The 17,426-nt window shown below is 37.7% G+C and overlaps 1 protein-coding gene across 1 annotated transcript; it reads left to right on the top strand.

Moving 5' to 3' along the window:
• The first annotated feature begins 475 nt into the window (after positions 1-475).
• FNDC3A (fibronectin type III domain containing 3A) lies at positions 476-15,047 on the top strand. The gene is made up of 11 exons (XM_010077603.1): positions 476-590; positions 1,903-2,021; positions 4,045-4,150; positions 4,238-4,413; positions 5,483-5,596; positions 6,425-6,574; positions 6,660-6,943; positions 8,929-9,138; positions 10,537-10,703; positions 11,297-11,424; positions 14,727-15,047. Exons 1-11 carry the CDS (start codon positions 476-478, stop codon positions 15,039-15,041), a joined length of 1,884 nt encoding a protein of 627 aa, XP_010075905.1. The 3' UTR covers positions 15,042-15,047.
• The last annotated feature ends 2,379 nt before the right edge of the window (positions 15,048-17,426 follow it).

Here is a 17,426-nt window from a genome sequence, read left to right as displayed (position 1 = left end):
TACCAGGGAGGATAGTGCACTCAATTTCTAGTGATGTATTAAAAATTTAGGAGATTAACTTTTCAGTGTAGAACTCCTGACTTCTATTATCTCCTGAAATATTTAGATTTTTGAAATGCTGTCCTTAAATAATTTTAAAATATTCTTATTTGCAAATCAGTATTGTGTTTTCCTATCTGCAGTCCAAATTACAGGACCATTAGGATCTATGTCCCTGAAACCGTAACCAGGCAGTCTTCCATGGCACTTCAGATTAACTGAAATGTTTGCTGTGGCATCTCTCAGGTGCCCAATTCATTTGTTACTCTTCATCTGTAGACTACAGTAGGGTTGTGATTTGACAGCTTCGCATAGTGGAGGATTTGAATGCTTTACTGCTGTCCTGAATTAGGATGCTGTGGCTCTCTAAGTATGCACCCATCTCCAGTTGACTGTTGATTTTTCCTTTTGTAAATTATCCTGAAAAGCTGCAAAAATGCTTAATTTACCTCACTTAGTTGAAATATTGCTGGTTTTTATAGATCTGCCAAAAGACAATGGAGGAGCAGCAATAAATACGTATGTTGTGGAAATGTCTGAAGGCTTAAATGGTAAGTATCAGGAGTGTATGTTGTCATTCAGCTGTGTTCTTTTGTGTTTGTGTGTGCCTGTGGGAAGAGTAAAGTGAGTATTATGATAGGGAAAGTTATTGCAAAGGATTGCCAGTAAAAAAATAGAGATGTTAATACTTGTATACAAGAGGTTCTTTTTCTCTGGCTTAGAAAGAAGATGCCATAAAACTTGAATGTCAAAACAGATGGTCTGTGATTTAACCTATTGCTTAGGTGTATTCGGGTTTGGAAATGAAATTACACACTTCAGACATTTTAGGGCAAGAAGACAGGGCCACATAGCTTTGTTGGAAGTGTGGCAGATGAAGGAATAAATAGTGCTCCATTTATCATTATTAAAGTAGAATAGCGATGCAGTTGGGATAACTATTTCTGCTGTTTGCTTTTCATTCATACACAAGGGAAATCAACAATATTTCTAAACTGAGCATAAAGCTATCCAACTAAGTTATTTAAAAATCTAGACCTCTTAAGTATCTTAAATTCACAAACATAGTCACATTGAGAATGCAAGTTTATACTTCTCCAGTGCTATGTCATATGAAGACAGCTCACTGTCTACAAATCATAATGGCAGCCTTTTCAGGAGCCTCAGCTGTGGCTCTTTTGATACTTAGTCTGTCACTTTCCTTACTCTGTCATGTGTCCACATTAAGTCAGTTTTGGAATTATTTACTCAAGCTTTGCATTACGTTTCATTCCCAGTTCTCTGAATTCTGTGATGTATTGAGTTGTTGGAGATTTAACTAAAAGTCAACAAGTTCCCTGCTTAATCTCTTAAAAAAAGAGAGAGAATGCTAAAGAGTTTCTTATTTTAGAATCTGGCTGAACAGCAAAGAATGAAATCAGTATTTCAGATGGTCCTGGGCCATTCATGAATACAGGAACAAGCTTTATCAACTGTAAACTGTAGTTACAGTCTGTAAAATGAATGTTGTAATTAAAAGCTTTTTCCATGGAAATTTTTGCTTTTGTATCTTTCCTATTTATTTGGTTATAATGTTTGAATGTGCTTGATGGCCCAGTAATAACTACTTCATTAAAAGTAAATTCTCTCCTAGTTAATATGAATACCAAATAAGGAAGATATTTCACTTGAACAGATCTACAGAAATTTACCTAGGAAACTCTCTTTATGGAATTATTAGATCTTTTCAAAGCAAGCCTTATTTTTTTTTTATAAACATTATTCACACACTTATTTAGTAAAGCTAGGATATCTGCTGTGACTGGTACTAAAGTGTGGCAAATTACATCTTGGTTCATTGTGCACTTATTCTTAACCTTTCAGGAAACAAATGGGACACAATATATAGTGGAGCTGCTAGGGAACATGTGTGTGACCGGCTAAATCCTGGCTGTTCCTATCGCTTACGTGTATATTGTGTTGGGGAAGGTGGACAAAGCACGGTAATATGAGCTAATATTTTTATTAAATAACATTTCTCTCTCTTTAAGAAAATCTGGTCCAGTAGTTAATAAGCAAATATTGTACAGAAGTGCCTAACAGAATAGCTGTAATTAGTACCTCAAGTTTCCAGTATTGATGCACAATGTTTCAAGTTGCTGCCCATTTCTTAAAGAAACAAATGTGAATATTCTTTGCCGATACTGTATTTTGTTTAAAGCAATTTTTCTTATTTACAGAAACAGGTATTAAGTCTTTTCCTGTGTGATATGTTGATAGAATGTCATTTCTTTAGGCCTAACCCAAGACAGCAGTGTAAATTTAATGTTTTCCATGGAATCAGTGGAATACCCTGTCTGAGCAGCCAAGCCAGCCCAGCAGGCAGGGGAGGAAGCAGTGTTTCCTCAGGCTTTACAGGGCTGTGCTCCGTAGTCTCTTCCCATGCTTTCTCAGCCACTAGTAGTATGCCCAGACAATTTGGTGTGCTGTACTATGCTCCCCCATATATAGATATTACCTACACACACAGTTGCACTGTCTCTTCTGTGGTGTAGTTCAGCCTCCAGTGCCAACACACCATGCTGTTTTCTTCTCCCTTCTTCCCAGCAGCAAGTGTAACAAAGCCAGCCCAGGCTCTCTACAGACTTTAAGCAGGGCTTAACTGTCAGGCTGATCTGAAAATCTCTAAGCCTTGCGTTCTTGGTGTTTGGTTTTTTCCCCAGCCCCCCTTACTATATGAAATTCATGTGTTCTTCCTCTACATAGAAGTCTCCTGCAAAGATAGCCTTACCCACAGCCACTCTGTCTCAAGAACAAATCTGGATTCCTTCAGTGCTGGCTCAGTTGCAATATCTTCCTTCGTGCCATAGCTCAGCTTACTCTTGTAGGGGGGAAAGGGGAAGGCAGTATACTTCCCAGTGGTATGTATGTCTTTGGAGACTTTTGCTCTGACAGCCTCCTTCCCCACAACCCAACTCTGTTAGTTTAGAATAAACATTGAGTACCAAAGAGAAGATAACTTTCAGAAAGTCCTGATATTTTCTGAAGGTGTCAGAAATCAACAGAAGAATACTAAGGAAAGATGTAATAAAACTTTCTGTAGCTTGTCATGGACATATGCCTCCTGAGAAACATTTTGCTTTTTAAGTAGCATCTGTTGTTCAGGGTAACAGCACATGTCAAAGGAACTGAAAAGCAACAGTTTCCAATCTGCTCTTTCTGGAACATGTAGAAAGCAGTTGTGAAATGAGACTCTAAGATGCTTCTCTCTTGTAAACTAAAAGGATTGCCAACTTCCCATTTGTTCCATATCGCACTGAACTTAATAACCATACATTGTCTCCTACTCATTTCTGTATGTGTCCAGAATAGTCAATGCCATCTGCTGCTTGTTGTTATGCTATGTATTTTTGCACACACTTCAAATCAGAGGTGGAAGTTTGTTGCACATTAAGTATTACTAAGCAATGAAAAAGTTGAATTCTCAGTGTTTTTTAATCTCTTCTGATTGACATTTCTGCCCAGTTTTGCTTTCTGAGAGGATCTTGCACAGGAAATACACAACCCTTAGAGTAAGGTTTTAAAAATCATGAAACTGCATTTCAAGCATCTATACTAGGTTTGTACTGATACTTAACCTTAATTCTACCCCTTGCATGTGTACCAAAACACAAAAGCAAAAGTTAGTTTTGCATATTGTGTGATTACTGTAGCATGTTTTATATAGGTATTATAAGAAATACATACCAGATCACTTAAGCATCTTCATGTATTTGAAGATGTAGTTCAAAAAATGGAAGATCCTGTTTCTGATTCAAGTATTTGCCTTTACTTGTGGCATAGTTGATAGGGCTTGTTTTGGCCTAGATTACTTCATTAATCTATCTTTCTTTTGTAGGCATCTGATTCTTTATTGGTGCAGACACCAGCAGTGGATCTGATTCAAGTATTTGCCTTTACTTGTGGCATAGTTGATAGGGCTTGTTTTGGCCTAGATTACTTCATTAATCTATCTTTCTTTTGTAGGCATCTGATTCTTTACTGGTGCAGACACCAGCAGTGGTTCCTGGTCCATGCCAGCCTCCAAGGCTACAGGGGAGACCCAGAGCAAGAGAAGTTCAGCTGCGCTGGGGTAATTCTATTACAACTATTAGTAAGTGTAAGGAATCCAAATGTGTTATGTGTTAAAATTAAATAAGCTTGTCTTTCTTATTTTTAGGACCACCTCAGGTAGATGGTGGCTCACCCATTACCTGTTACGGTCTGGAAATGTTTCAGACAGAAACCGATGAGCACAGAGAGGTTTACCAAGGCTCTGATGTTGAATGCACAGTAGGCAGCCTTCTTCCAGGGAGGACATACAACTTCAGACTGCGAGCAGCTAACAAGGCTGGGGTAAGGAGGCAGTCTGAAATGAAATTAGTTCCAGAGACCGCAGTCACTGTTAAGGATCTTCTCTTCTAAAAGAAGCATTTAACATTAATTTTAAAATGAGGATTTCCTAATGTGGAGTCATTTGATGCACATTGCTTATTGTTGTGTGGGAACAGACAGTTAAACATCATAAAGTGCTTTTTAGATGAAGGGAAGAGAAAAAAGCTATGTATGTCTTATTTCTGAATAATGGCATTTCCTAACTATTTCCCAATGCTAAGTATTTTATCAAAGCTTTGTTGCAACTTTAATATTCTCATGTGAAGTAAGGTAATAAATTATTTTCTTTATACAGCTTTGTAAATTGATTGACTTCTATTTTTACAGCTGCTGATGTTCTAAAACATAATAATAAGCATTTCCTGGCTCTTTTTTATATGTAGTTTAACTTCTGAATACATGTTTTATCAGATATAAGAATATTTTCTCTGGTGTATTAAATGTGTTTAAAGCAATTGTCACTGTAGAACAAGCTTAATTTGGTTATGTATCTAAAGTCTTGATTTAAAGACAGAGAGGGCTGCTTGCATTTGTTCGATAACGTTCTCTTCATAAAAACTATCATGACCAGTTGGCACTGTTTGTGGAGTGGTCTGCAGCTCAAGGCTTTAAAGCACTGACCTAACTTTTTATTTGCCTCCTGCAAAGAGTGGTTTATAGCTGAAGCATTTTCTTAATCCTTTCTTTTAGATAGATAGAAACAGGCAGTTACAAATTGTGTTCTGTTACAGTGCAGCCATCATGTCACTTCAAGGTTTTGGATAGCACTTCCCTGTTTTGCCAGAGAGTTTGAAGTGTAAAATTTATTCTGATTGCATTTGCTGTAGAGAAGAAGAGCCTTGCAGATATTCTGGAGAATAGTGAGATACTGAAATAAATCCTGAATCCACAGTCCGCGAAGATTTGTTTTAGAAGCAAGTAATACAAAGTTTCAGGCTGCCATTATATGTCCCTACTATGGTCAACTGTTACTTAAAAAGTAGTAATTTTATTTTTACAAATTAGTTGTATCAACTTTCTTTTTAAATAGTTTGGACCTTATTCGGAAAAATGTGAAATAACTACAGCACCTGGACCACCAGATCAGTGCAAGCCCCCTCAAGTGGCATGCAGGTCGGCTGCATGTGCTCAGGTGTCGTGGGAGGTAAGAATGCCGCATTACACCTCTCATAACATGATTGTCTTCTACATTTTTTAAGTTAAACTTTAAAATATTAAGTGTATTTTAATCACATTTTTAAACATACTTGCCTGATTATTCAGTACTTGGTGGGTAAAACCTTAAAGTAATTCGTCTGACAGCTGTAAGTTGGCAGCCTGCAAGTACTTGAGATCTTACTTTCTTCTTTTGCTGAAGAGTTTTGCCACAACTGCTGCACTGCGTTTCTGAGTGATGCAGGCTGCTCTTAAAATTTTTCTTTAATGTAGTTATCTTTCCTCAGAGCAGATGTATCCACATAATACAATAGATTATTATGCATTTGCTGTTTTTATAAGCTGATTTAATTGTATATAATTACATCACTAATAATGTAGCAAAAGCTTCACAGACTTCCTACAAACCCGTATTTTGATATCTGATTAAAAAAATGCAATAGATAAAAATTAAGCTTGTAAAAGGAAGATTCTATCTGGGAATACTGTTTAAACACAGCTTTTCAGTGGCTTGAGAGTGAAGTATCTGAGTTACAGAACAGTACAGGAAAAAAAGGCTAAATGGTCTCTGTATTTAAGCAACTGAAATCACAATTACTTTGTATGGAGTAATCTCTGCAGCAGTAAATAATGTTTTTAAAGTATAGGTGACCCAAGAGCAGTAGTGCATTCTGATTTATTTGTAGTGTACTAAACTAAAAATCAGCAAAGAAATGGGAGGATAATGTTCCTGTGAAAATAACAATATAGATGTGGTGAGTTTGGCTGAATTTTTTTCTGTTAGTGAATTTAACTTCTATTTGTATTCATTTTAAAGGTTCCAGTGAGTAATGGAGCTGATGTCACAGAGTATCGACTGGAGTGGGGTGGTGTGGAAGGATGCATGCAGATCTCCTATTGTGGGCCTGGGCTCAACTGTGAAATGAAAGGGCTTTTGCCTGCCACTATATACTATTGCAGAGTTCAGGTAAAGACGTTAAAACTATTGTTAGTGAAATCTGGAAGCGGGAATTGACCCTGCAGTAAAAACATGGTCTGCTTTGCTTTTGCAGGCAGTGAATGTTGCAGGTGCAGGCCCTTTCAGTGAAGTAGTGGCATGTATGACTCCAGCCTCTGTACCTGCAGTTGTGACTTGTCTTCGGGGACTAAGTGAAGATGAAGTTGAAAGTCCACACTATTCTCCTTCCACATGCCTTGCTATAAGCTGGGAAAAACCTTGTGACCATGGATCTGAAATCCTTGGCTACAGCATAGACTTTGGAGACAAGCAGCCGATAACTGTTGGGAAGGTTCTCAGCTATTTTATAGATGGCCTACAGCCAGATACTACCTACAGGTATTGCCATGCACAGTTACTTGACAGCCTCCTGTTTCTTCCACAGGAGCAGATTCTTTATTTGTTTGTTTCCTTATATTTCTTTGTTCTCTGCATGACTCTCGGAGAAGTATTAGTACATAGCTACGGAGGAAAAGGAAGCTTTGTAATGATAATCTTATTTTCTTTCAAGAACAATTTATTTTAGTATGTTTATTGCTGCAGATCTGTTGAATGTTGAATGGGACTGTGTAATGTGTCAGCTTAACTGAATTCAGGTTACAGTTTCAGATTCATAACTGTGTACTGGACTGGTTGCTTCATAGATAGATGGCCTCTAATCTGTTGGAGAAGATAAAATACATCAAAGGAAGGACTATGTCCAGTCTTTATTGACTGGTTTGTCTAATCTAATGACAGCTCATCACAACTTGCAATGCCTTTTCTGCAGAAATAGCAAGTGTTTGGGTGGCAGTCAGCATGAAGAATATCGGTTTGAAAATCTGTCGATCAATTTTAAATCTCTTTAGAAGAATCTTAGTTACTAAAATCATCCCTTAAATTTGGCTTAAGGGTTAATGAAAAACAGAAATGTAAAAATCAGTAATTCTGCCTGGAGGCACTCTACAGTCCTGTTACAAAACATATCCTCAGTGTTAAAGAGGAATGTCAGTCCCCCTAAAGTCAGAATTTAAGCCCACACTGATTTCAGTACACTTAGGATAGCATCTGGCTATGCAGTTTTCTGAATTCTTAAAAATTTGTTTTTACTTTTTTAATGCTGTATGCAAGATTACAATGTCTGTGCCTTATAAGTATTTCGTAATAATGCTGGCAGTTTGAAGAGCTGTTTCCCTCTGTGTCAACAAACTGAAAAAAAGAGAAGCTTCTATTGCAGAGATACTTCTGTACTTCTACCCACAAAAGTGCTTTTATAGAATACGCTGTCAACTCCTTCTGCAAATAAAAAAATTGTGTATATTAACCTTAGTTCTGTGCTATAATAAATTAGCATAATGTTAAATATTACTGTAGTGAAGGAGAAATACTTATTCATAAGCCTGCACACACATTTGTCTTTCAATATTTTGAAATTGTGTGGTTGATTGTTTCAGAATTTAATTATTGTGATTACGTTTTTCAGTTACCTAGATACTATTTTAGACAAGTAAATGTTAGTCTGCAAAATTAGATTAGACACACTTTGCTCTCTGTGGCTACCTGTGAGGTGTGTAAAGAGCCTCAGATTTCTGTTTTCTGTTTTTTCCTTTTTAGAAATAAATTTCTTGGCTAATTCTTTTAATTCTTACTTGTAAACCTAATGCCAGCATTGTTTTCCATGTAGTATCAAAAAAAAAAAAAAATTATCCCTGAATTTCAAGTTTACAAACCCCACAGCCATGTGTCCTTTGCTGGTTTCCCACTCTCCCTTGCCAAGCAGGCCCAAGATGGCTTGTGTTTGCAGGTACCTAGAGATGTGTTACCCATGAAACAGCAAGAGAGGTAGCTGGGCACCATCACTTTATTTTCACATCAGTTGTATCTGTTCCAAAAAGCCCGTAAAGCTTCCCTGTATTCATCCTTGAACTCAGCTGATATAATAGCCAAAGATCCCTCTTTTGGGGGAATGGGGTTCTTTTCCCTTCCCTTATCGCTCCACTGTGGCTATCAAAAATTTTGCTACAAGGCCTGCAGGGTCAGGAAGATGGACTGCTCTTGAAGTAGCTGATAGAGCTTTTGCATCTTTTCCCTAATGTGAATGATGCAAATATGCTAATGTATTTTTATTTTCAATCAATCCAGCTTCTTAAAATGTGGCAAGGAAAGTGACACTCCTGCTTATTCATGACAGTCTATCAAGATATAATATTGATAAGTCTTCATTGCAGAAAGTACCACCTATTTGGTACCATTATTCTCTCTTGAATGTGAATGGTTGAAATTACGGGTTATTTTTTAGAATCTAATTTCAAATTAATTTATTTGCTCTTTTTTTCAAACACTAGAGTACGAATTCAAGCCCTAAACAGTCTCGGAGCAGGTCCTTTCAGCCACACCATAAAACTGAAAACAAAGCCTCTCCCTCCGGATCCACCTCGCCTGGAATGTGCTGCATACAGTTCTCAGACTCTCAAGCTGAAGTGGGGAGAGGGAACTGCAAAAGCATTAACTGACTCCATTCAGTACCACCTTCAAATGGAGGATAAGAATGGAAGGTTGGTTTTGGCATCACTTTAACCTGCCCCATATCACTGTGGTCTGACGCTTGGGAGGTGGCAGCAAAGGGCAAAAATTCCGTGTACTTTGCTGAATCTACAACAGACATAGGAGGTCATCTCATCTGTCAAGGCAAGAAGGTCTTTAGGGTTCCATGCTGCAAAGACAAGATTAAAAGCTTTATAGTTTTTTATTTACAGTTCAATATGAAGAGTTTAATGAAATGTTTTGTACCAGCACACTTTTTCTCTCTCATGTCTGTATAAGTATTTTTGTCAAAGTATCAAGTCTAATCAGTCGTGAGGATTTTATATGCTTGATATGGGAAGGGATGAATTCTTTGTCTTCATATGCAATTATTTTTAGTGGAAAATAAATTAATACAGTACAAATGTTATTTTAAGGGATCCCTTCTCTCATGATAAAATTGGAATGTAAGCTGAGATGGTTCAGCAAGTACCCTTGCTTAAATGGTAAAATGAACAGTATGGCTACACTGTGTACCATGTTTGAATCTCAGAGTAGCTTTAGCTTGGAAGTGAGACAAAATAGATCTGCTGGGTGAAATTGCTCTGCTGTAAGGAGGAAAAGGAATTAAGACTCTTAACTGGAAAGAAATTAATTGCCAGATTTGGTCATGTGCAGGTACCATCTGTTTTAAATTTAAAAGAAAAGAAAAAATCAAAGTAGATGATAACCCCTGCAGAAAGAGATAGACTTGTGCTGTGTCCTGGGGATACCAAAACTGAAAATTAAATGAGAGCAGCCAAGATCAGTGCATGTAAGATTTGTAATATGAGGGAGAGCGGCCAGTCTACAAAGCTCTCAGAATGGGACTTGGTGTGCGCTACAAGTGTGACTCTGGCCTCATGCAGATCTGAGTGAGCTTCATCAGTCACCCATCTCTGACAGTGATGTACAAGAGCACTTGGATCCATGACCCTTTCTTAGGTGTAGTAAGGGATAATTGCAAAGGAGCAAAAAGTTAAAATCTAATTACCTAATTTTGAAAAGCTAAAGATGTTGGGGGAGTAGATGGCCAAAACGAAAAGCAGTGTATGCAGCTCACTAAGAGAAAGAACTTCTATCCTTTCCCATTGTTTCAAGTGCAGAAGGGTTTCTGAAAATGCTTAGAATAATTTTTGCCAAGAGACAGTCTGTAGTACTCTTTGTGTAAAAGAGATTTTATTACAAAGACACGAGACATAAAAACTTGGCCCTGGAAAAAGAGCTCATTGCTTTATAGTAATGCCAGGACACTGTTTAACTCTGAAATAAATACTTCTGGGCTTCTCATTTGATTCTGGGAAATTATGGGAATAGATTTCAAGACAATACTGTAGCTACTTCAGAATTCCTTTTCTGTGTTTAAAATAAGCTGATCTTTCCCTTTTCAGGTTTGTATCCTTATACAGAGGACCATGTCATACATACAAAGTACAAAGACTCAGTGAGTCAACATCATACAAATTTTGTATTCAGGCATGTAATGAAGCTGGTGAAGGTCCCCTTTCCCAAGAATATGTTTTCACTACTCCTAAATCTGTTCCAGCTGCCTTGAAAGGTGAAAGTGCTGCTTTTTTCATTTAGGGGATGGGGAAATGGCAAGGGGTTTTAGGTATTGTGTTGTATTTGGGGTATTTAGAATGCTAAGCCCTTTTCTAAGTGCAGATAGCGATAGTAAGGGCATGCTGCTTTTATGTAGTTGCCTAAAGCCTAAAATTTTTGCTCCAAAAATGGGAGACTTAGGGTTTATGCATTCTTTGACATAAGGTTTGTACCCAGAATGCTTGCTTACTGGGAGAGAGTGACCAGGCTGTTACAGTAATTTGAGGTGAAAATTCTTCCTAGCATGCTTAAAATAATTATAAGCATAGCAGCTTTTTTTTTTTTTTTTTTGCAATATAATGCACACTTGCAGTCACCAAATTTTACTTGCTTTCTCTTGCATGATACTAAACTAGCAATAGAGACCTATGTGAATTGTTAGTTGTTGTTCCAGAAAACATTGTAGGAAGAATATATTTGAACCTGAATCTCTTGCTTCTCCGAGACAAAATTGCAGATAGAATACAGAATTTTACAAGGCATTAGAATGTAATGTTAAGTGATGGGGAAAGCAGAGCTAGTTGTCACTTTCATGTTTTCTTCCTTCAGCACCGAGGATAGAGAGAGTAAACGATCACACTTGTGAAATCACGTGGGAGGTTCTGCAGCCCATGAAGGGTGATCCAATTATCTACTGTCTTCAGGTCATGGTGGGAAAAGACTCGGAGTTCAAACAGGTATGTTGTGTTTAAGGTATCGTATTTTTCTTCAATTACTATTTGTGATAACTAGTTTAGATTAAAGATTATTGTGTTCCAGTCACCATGATAACTTTTTGTTACTAAATAATATCAGGTAGTATCTCCTAAAACCATTGTCACAGAGAAAAGAGATTTAAGTAATACAAATACTTCAGTAAGCTGCAGCCTCTCTGGGTTACACTGATGTTTACTAAATACAATTGGACACCTCAAGTGGTGAGGAAATTGTCCACTAATGGGAAGAACTGACAGAAAGAAAACATCCACCCAATGGTACAGAATTGAGACTTAGGAGAAAAAGAAAAAAAGGGTTCTCTTTGCACTAAGAGCTGTTTGAAGGCAGTAAACAATTTTATAAAAGCTTTGATGTTGTCAGAGTCATACTCTGTACAGAGAACTGCAGATAGGAAAGACCTCATACTTACACAGTGTAGACACTCAGGTGTACGGAAACTTTTTTTATATAATTCAGTGACTAGTTTTTTACCATAGAACCATTGCAGTAGTAGGACATGCTGTAACTACAAAGGTCAAGCAGTTGAGAGTATGTTCTAATTTCGGGTTTGATTATTCAGAGATGGAGTTTGAAATGCCAGGCTACAAATTAGTCTGCATTTAAAAGAGGGATGTGTAGTGCTAATTTTGGTTCCCTATGAACTGCTTGATAATTGACATGAAATTAGGCTTGGAAACTCTGCTTCACACTATCAAGCAAGCAGGTTTCCTTCCAGCAAGGAAACAATTAATTCTGATATATTATAATTTTGTTATAGGTCAATATTAAATAGTTTTGCCTGTGCTTTAGTAGATTATAGGCCTTAATATTTTAATAATTCATAACTCCTAGTGTAGTATTATGTTTGTTATGTCCATTTGTTAAATTTTTCAGTAAAAGATGAACCATAATCCAAGGTGTTTGTTACCCTACCCTGTGAATATTCTTTATTTTAACTTTAAAATCATAAATGTAATATTAAGTATGTAAGTAAGGCGTGGTCAGTGTTGCTTCTGCACATAGGGTCAAGTCGTGCTTTGATTAGCAATGTCCATTGCCAAATTAAGACAAGAAAATAAAGGTTACACTTTAAGCCTGGAAATAACAAAGTAGACTGAAGTGGATAATTCCTTTTGCCTCTCCACAACAGTTTAACACAGTAAATTCAAATAAAATGAGAAGACTAGTTTGCAGAAATTAAAATTGCAATAGTCAAGAAGTACACACCATGGAAACAGCCTTTAAGATACTTAGACATGATGGTGACAATTTTCTTTGACATGGACAAAAAATAAACTGCCTGGAAGGCCACTCCAAGCTGTTTACTCCCATTTTCCTGCCAAAACTTCACTCTCCTCTCCTTCTCCCTTATCCATCAGCTGAGTTGCTCATGTCGTTGCTCCCTATGTGCTTCAGACAAAATAAGTTTGTAATGCGGCGTTTGAGCTATATACATCAGTCAAGCTCTTAAAGGGGTTAGGAAGCAACTGTATAAAACAAACTTGAGGGGCAGGCAACTTCTTGGCAAAGCACTGGGGACAAGCAGCTGAGGACAGTAACCCTTGGCAGCTGGCATAGCTGTAGCTGGAGTAGGATGTGTGTCTGTGGCCTGTTTGCTCACTACCAAATGCATGATGCATATCAGCAGAATTTTGAGGAAGCTGCACTTCCAGTGACCTACCCTGTCTCAGTGTGGGAACAATTTATTGAGAGAAAGAAAAGTCACCAGGTTGTAAATTCCAAAAGAATTTGTCAGAGGGATTTCTGAGTCCATGAGTAGCTACCACAGGCACAGCAACAGCTCTTCAAACAACAGAATCAGAAGAGATTGCCTGCTTCTTTCATTGAGTGGTTGGTAGCTTGCATTTGTGAAATACTGTTTAACAGTATGATAACTGTATGGAAAACTTCTGCATGACATGATACTTCTATATCCTGATACTGGTTAAATAAAGCAAATCCAGGTGACAGGTAGGGGGAGGTGAAGGGGTTTAAAGAGAGAAATCAAATTGGACTGTGCTACCCACATAATAGCTCAGTTCCTATTGATACACCTACAAACACAACATTGCACCCATCTATGATTTCTGTGGCTTTTACAAGACCTTTACATAGCTGCAAATTAAGTAATTTGAGAAACCAGCATTTAGATTTCACGTTAACCCGCCAACTGAGAGACCCTTGGAGAACAGCCTAAGAAGTCATCTGTGTCTTGGGATCTGATTAAATTAAGAATTAGAGAGGTCTCCTTGCGACTTTCCTGATACAATGTTTACTGCGATAAATTATAATATTTTAAACACACAGTATCTTAACTACAACAAAGTATGTTGGATTGGATTAGACTGAATGTAGAAGCTTGATACAGAGTTAAATTACCTCAAATCCTGTGATTGGATAATGTATATTACATCCCATGGTATAGTATTTATGTTGTAAGTGGTCACTAAAACATAGGTCCCTATTAACATAGGGGCTTCTGACAGTTTATTTGGCGTGTACTCGTGTTGTGGTTTAACCCCAGCCAGCAAAAGCACCACACAGCCACTCACTCACTGCTCCCCACAGGGGAGGCAAATCAGAAGAACAAAAGTGAGAAAGCTCATGGGTTGAGATAAAGACAGTTTAATAGGACAGCAAAGGGAGAAATAATAATAAAAGAATATACAAACCGAGTGACGCACAATGCAGTTGCTCACCACCCGCTGACCAACACCCTGCCAGTCTCAAGCAGCAATCGCAGCTTCCCAGCCAACTCCCCGCAGTTTACATACTGAGCATGATGTCTTATGGTATGGAATATCCCTGTGGCCAGTTTGGGACAGCTGTCCTGGCTGTGCTCCCTCCCAGCTTCTTGTGCACCTCCTCGCTGGCAGGGCATGGGAAGCTAGAAAGTCCTTGAGTAAGCACTACTTAGCAACAACTAAAACATCTGTGTGTTATCAACATTATTTTAATATTAAATACAAAACACAGCACTATACCAGCTACTAGGAAGAAAAATTAACTCTATTCCAAAATTGAAATCAGGACAACTCATCATGGTGTAAAAGCACTTGTTCTTTTGCTGTTTTACCAAAAGGACTGGAGACTTTATCTGGCGTTTAAATTGCATTTGTGAACCTTTTGTCCATTTTTCTTTGCATGGGTGAAAACACTGGTGAGGAGTCATACTTTTTACTTATCTTCACAATAAAAAAACGCATACTCAAATATATATATGCGTGTGTGTATGTAGAGCATTTTTACTTGATGTATCTTTTTTTTTTTTCTTTATTGACAGATTTATAAGGGTCCGGACTGGTCGTTCCGATACACAGGCCTGCAGCCGAACTGCGAATATCGTTTCCGCGCATGTGCCATCCGACAGTGCCAAGAGACAGTCAGTCATCAGGACCTGATTGGCCCCTACAGCACACCAGTGCTATTCATCTCTCAGAGGACTGAACCACCGGCAAGCACCAACAAGGACAGTGTGCAAACCACAAGGACACAATGGTCACAGAGCGACCAAGTGTGTGCTGCTGTCATCCTTGCACTTTTTGCTATCTTTTCCATTCTGATTGCTGTTATAATTCAGTACTTTGTAATAAAGTGAAGAAAAAAAGATTTATTTTAGAATGCTGCCCATTACATTTTACTTTCTCATAATCTAAAAGTAATTCTGTTCTCTTGCTTTTACAAAACCAGGCATTTAGCACCGGCATTGGGACTGATGCAAACCTTTTCAGCCACTTTATGATGCTTACTGGTAGGTATAGGCTGACACACGTTACTAGAATGCAAGCCACAGAAATACAATCTTTTCTGTAATATGCCTTCTTGCAGTACAAACTCTCTATGGGGCAGGCAAGCAGTGTTTCATGAAAAGGGTTTGACCAGTAAACATGAGCATAAAAAATGGTTTCCTGGCCCACACTTTTAAGGGTTGCTACCATAACAGGGAAGAATGTGTAGATCGCATTTAAAACTTACACTAACAAACTTGTGCTGTATACAATATTAATCTGATGCTGTGAAAGCAATTTAGCGCTGTATTTCTACCTCCTCATTTGTCTTAATTATTTGGGAAGCAGGATTTATGCTGAAAAACAGAAGGGGCTTTTCTCAGGCAGCAAATAATGAACTGGATGGAAGAGTATGCATGAAGGAAGCTTCTTATCTGATAAATGTGGAGTTCTTCACTGCAAGTAGATGTTTTCGAAAGACTACAAAGGGATGGCACAAGTGGTTTATCTTGCCCCCAGGATTTGATGTTTACTTACAAAAATGCCTCTTTTACTCCTTATGAATATTGAAGGGAGAGTGTGAAAGAACTTAGTAGACTTATTATTTAAATTAAAAAACACATTTCTGAAGTTGACCTTTGGTCGGATGCAGTTTATACAGATGTCTGTGCCCTCTGATTTTGGCTAGTTAATAGATTTTTGAGATAAAATTCATTATTGAATTTTTGCTGTTTCCCCAACATTTACTTGCCATATCCACCAGAATCAAGCACTGCCATTTTGTTTTGTTTTGTTTTCTTTCTTCCTTCCTTTCTTTCTTTGGGGCACCAAATCAGAAGACGAAGTGTAGTAATTTGCACCAGAAAACTTAAAGCTGCTTTTTTCTTGAGATCCTAATGTTTAATGTAATGTCTCTTTGGACACTGTACCAAATTGTTGAATGCATGTAGTTAATGTTGCATTAGAGCACTTTGCAATTGCATAACTCATCAATGTTTTGTGAGCTTGCATTTGTGAGTTCTTGAATGACCAGACTGAATTTTATCAAATATCCCATTGAACATCTTGCTAGATGTCAATGATTGCCAGTGACACAAAGCTTGTAGTGAAACTATCTTTTAAAAACACAAAAAAAATCCTTGTCTCATCACACTTATGTTATTTGTTATACACGTTGTAATTAGCTATTTTTAATTTATTTGAGTTACAAGATAGTGGATCATTAATGACTTCTAGTTGTGTTCAGTTTAGCATTTTTAATGGTATTAAACACTTCTGTCAGTCTTAATAAAAAAAAGGAACCTCTGTCTTGTGCTTTGAAGATCTCTGAAGAATTTCTCTTATATTAGAATGGGCATGTATTGTAATTGTTTATACGTCCAATGATCTGTGCTGTAGAATAATGTTGCTGAGTTTCGGTTTTGGTTTGTTTTTTTTTAATGGCGAAGAACTTGGCCTCCACGTGGCAAGAACGATCTGTCTTTAAAATGTACTGTATGTTTACATTTTATTTCGAATTTGTCATTTGTACGTATAGGCTGATACCTTCCCACAGGATACCGCGATAACTGATGTTTTCTAGAACCTTCTTAAAAGTGCCATGTTTGGCAGTGCAAATGAGGTTGCGTGTAACAGCCCAGAGATTTCTTACGGTTGAATGTCTAAAATGGTAAGATTTGTTACTACAGTTAATCTGCAGTGACCTATGTTTTTCATAGTAAAATTCAAATGAGCTCCTATTTTTGATAGTCATTTAATAGTGTATTTGCCATTTTAGCCTCAGTGCGTATTACTGCATTGAAGACAGTTTTTAATGTAATCTTAATTTTACCTCATATACTGTACATTCCAAAAATAAATAATAGGGAAAAAAAAAATAAAAACTCTAAACTTTTTAAAACGCTATAGATACACTACCAAACATATCACTTTACAATTGTACAACATCAGGCTCCATGAAGATGAACCTGTATAGTCTGATAGAAAATACATAAACTATGTAGCAAAGTATCTTTAAAAATCTGTGGAAAATAAAAGTATCATTCTTTTTTGTGGTGGTTCGTCTGTCCTGTTGGCATGTAGGGCCACCACTGAACTGTGGTTTCTGTCCCGGCGCTGCTGCCGGCCTTGTCCTGAGGCAGGCGGGCAGGGGACCGCAGGTGCCCCTCTCCCCTCAGGCAGGGTGGGCGCTACCGGTGGGAGCCGGGCGGACCCTTCAACCTCTGGCACTGCCGGCCCTGGGTCTTGGGGGAGGG

Source organism: Pterocles gutturalis, unplaced genomic scaffold, assembly GCF_000699245.1.
Source record: "Pterocles gutturalis isolate BGI_N339 unplaced genomic scaffold, ASM69924v1 scaffold4203, whole genome shotgun sequence".
NCBI lineage: Eukaryota > Metazoa > Chordata > Aves > Pterocliformes > Pteroclidae > Pterocles > Pterocles gutturalis.
This window is presented reverse-complemented; position numbering and strand designations above follow the sequence as displayed.